Source organism: Myotis lucifugus, unplaced genomic scaffold (genome assembly GCF_000147115.1).
Source record: "Myotis lucifugus unplaced genomic scaffold, Myoluc2.0 scaffold_1472, whole genome shotgun sequence".
In the NCBI taxonomy this organism is placed as follows: domain Eukaryota; kingdom Metazoa; phylum Chordata; class Mammalia; order Chiroptera; family Vespertilionidae; genus Myotis; species Myotis lucifugus.
Window position 1 is genome coordinate 44,691 of NW_005872520.1, and position 3,218 is coordinate 47,908.

Sequence of the window (3,218 nt, forward strand, 5' to 3'; positions counted from 1 at the left end):
GCCTGCCTTGCCACCAAGATTGCAAAAATAAAATCCATTTTTAAAAAAGCCAGGGCCGAGAGCTAGGCCTCAGCCCCTGAAGCGGGCTGGAAAACAGCCCGGGAGTCCTGCGGGGAGACCGGGACCTCTGGGAACTCTTTGTTCCAGGGGAGCAGCGCCGCCCGTCGGGAGCAAACGCCCTTAGCTGTGAGCCAAGTGTGGTGCTAGTTGGGCGCCCGTAGCCGCACGGCCCCGCGGAGAGGGCGGCCGTGTGCCCTGTCACTCACCCCGGAGCATCGAGCCCGACATGTGTCATGTTCCTTCATGCCATCCCCCCTCTGGGTAGCTGACCCAGAGGCGGCCATTCCTTGAGCATCTGGGGAGCACTGCCAGGGAGTGTTTGCACGTTGATTTCCTTCTGAATGGGAACTAGGAAGTCCCCGGGTGAGCAGTTTCTGTCTTAAACCCGTTTCGGTCCAACCTGGAGGCTGACTCGACAGACCAGGCGCTAGGAGCAGGTCCAACGTCGAGGCTGAGGTCGACCCCGCAAACCGGTTCAACATTCAATCCCGTCAATTAATTTGGACCGGACTGTTGGAATTCCAAAAATAAAATTGGACCGCAGAGGGTTGGGTTTCAAGATGAAGAGCTCTTTGGAGCCCGGGCTGGGGCAGGGGCACAGTCCCTTGCGCCAAGGATTGCTGGTTCCATTCCGGGCAAGCACGTGCCTTGGTTGCAGGTCCCTCCTGGTCCGGACACATACAGGAGACAGCGATGGATGTCTCTCTCTCCCCCTCCCCCTTCCCTCCCCCCTCCCTCCCTCCCTCCCCCTTGCAACGTCCTGGAGGTCGGTTGAACAGCAGTGTAAATGAACGCCGCGCTACTGAACTGTGCACTTGAAGTGGTTAAGATGGTGAATGGTGTGCTGTGTGTACTTCACCACAATTAAAGATTAGGCATCCCTGCCTTCCTGGAGGGAAAGGAAATGCTAGAATGAGAATCACTCCCTGAGCGCCGCCCTAGCGAGTGCTCAGCACAAACTCACATCGCAGGCCCTGTCCCCTCCCCCTGCTCTCCCTGAGGAAGGAGGGCAGCTTGGCGTCCAGGGGAAGTAGGGCGCGGTTTCGGGAAGGCTCCTGGCCTGCCAGCGCCCTGTGGCCTGCGTCGCGGGGTCCCCAGCCCCGTGGCACACCGGCCTCATCTCTTGGCTGACGCCCTGTTCCCACCCGCAGATCCTGAACCAAGCTCTCGGCACCATGAACCCCGCCCTCAGCATCGCTCTCCTGCTGACAGGTACTGGGCAAGGGGTGGCTCGGGTTCGAGCGTCCTGGCTTCCTTCCTTTGAGAAGCTAGCTTCTTCCTCCTGGCCTGGGGAGGTGGGGATGACTACGGAGGGAGGGCTCTTCTTTTTTTAAAATAGATTTTTATTGATGTCAGAGAGAGAGGGAGAGAGAGAGAAACATCCATGAGGAGAGAGAACCATGGATGGGCTGCCTCCTGCACACCCACACTGGGGATCGAGCCCACAACCCGGGCCTGTGCCCTGACCGGGAATCGAACCCATGACCTCTTGGTTCCTGGGTCTAAGCGCAACTGCTGAGCCACGTTGATGGGGCAGAAAGGTGCTTTTTCATCCCTACGTCAGTCAGCGGAGCCACCTGGTTGGCCTGGCGGCCTGGGGTGGTTTGGGAAACAGTTCACAGAGCCCACCCCCCATGGAGCGGCAATCTCCGCTGGGAACCAGGAACCTGCGTCACCTCCCCAGGGTGTCCGGCCCCTGGGGCACGCGGTGGGACCAAGCCTGGGGTGCCTGAGGGGGGCTAGGCTCGCAGGGGGTGTGGAGGGGTGCTCAGAAGGCACCCCCTGTGCCCCTGGCCGGCCCACTCTGCTGTGAATGTGGAGGGAGGCCTTCTGTGGGGCAGCCCCCACCCCCGGCTCAGAGGGGGCGCTCTGGGGCAGGCTTGCAGGTGGCCGGCGGCCAGAAGGTGACCAGCCTCACGGCCTGCCTGGAGGACCAGAGCCTGCGCCTGGACTGCCGCCACGAGAACACCACGACCGTGCCCATGCAGATCGAGTTCAGCCTGACCCGCGACGCCAAGAAGCACGTGCTGTTCGGCACCATCCCTGAGCACACGTACCGCTCCCGCACCAACTTGACCAACAGAAGCACCCTCAAGGTCCTCTACCTGTCCGGCTTCACCTCCAGGGATGAGGGGCTGTACACCTGCGAGCTGTACCTTCCCGGCCAGCCCCCCACCTACTCCAACAGGAACGTCTCTGTGCTCAGAGGTGAGCAAGCCCCTGAGGGGGCCAGGTGAGCCGGGGGAGGCTGCAGGGCGAGCAGGAGCAGGCAGCGCCTTAACCTCTCCCCTTCCTGTGCCCTGGGGAATCCCTGCCTTCAGAGAATGGGGCCGGGGGTCAGGGGTCAGACAGGCCTCCCTCTCCCCACCTGGAAAACGGGGTTGACCCCAGCCACCTCACCCACAGTTTTGTCTGCATTTTTGTTAATTCTCACCCAAGGATATTTCCATTGATATTAGGGAGAGAGAAAGACAGAAATATCAATGTGAGAGAAACACATCGATTGGTTGCCTCCTGCACGATCTCTGACCAGGGCCCCAGGGGGGGAGGAGCCTGCAGCCGAGGTACATGCCCTTGACCAGGATCGAACTTGGGACCCTTGGGTCTGCAGGCCGACGCTCTGTCCACTGTGCCACAGCGGCTAGTCACCCCCGTTTTCCTGTGAGGACGCTTAGTAGAGATTGGATATGATGTTTGTTCAAGGACTCAGGACCCTGCATGGGAAAGGTGGTTGGTTCTGCTGGACCAGGTTGGCCCTGGTTCCGGCCGAGAGTCTCATGGCGCCAGCCTTCCCGGGGAGCTGGGCCATCTCCCCGCAGGTGGCAGCCTGGGCCCTGCTCCTCATGCCTGCTCTGCCCTCTCCCCGTCTCTTCTCTCCCCACAGACAAGCTGGTCAAGTGCAGGGGCGTCGGCCTGCTGGCCCAGGACGCCTCATGGCTGCTGCTGCTGCTGCTCTCCCTGCCTCTCCTGCAGGCCATGGATTTCGTCTCCCTGTGACCTGTGACCTGTGACCTGTCCAGACAGCTTCCTCCTCGGGGGTCAGCTGACCCCTCCCCCAATCCCCTTACATACTCCAGGGGAAATGGGGACCCCACCCTCATAAGGAGTCCCGTGCTGCATGCCATCATCTACCCACTCCCCATGGCCTCCCAACGTCT

At 61.2% G+C, this 3,218-nt stretch overlaps 1 protein-coding gene across 1 annotated transcript; it reads left to right on the forward strand.

Annotated features, from left to right (window-relative positions):
- Window positions 1–1,213: 1,213 nt before the first annotated feature.
- THY1 (Thy-1 cell surface antigen) lies at window positions 1,214–3,212 on the forward strand. The gene is made up of 3 exons (XM_006107839.3): window positions 1,214–1,272; window positions 1,939–2,268; window positions 2,945–3,212. The coding sequence occupies exons 1-3, from the start codon at window positions 1,236–1,238 to the stop codon at window positions 3,055–3,057; spliced, it is 480 nt and encodes a 159-aa protein (XP_006107901.1). The 5' UTR covers window positions 1,214–1,235; the 3' UTR covers window positions 3,058–3,212.
- Window positions 3,213–3,218: the final 6 nt, after the last annotated feature.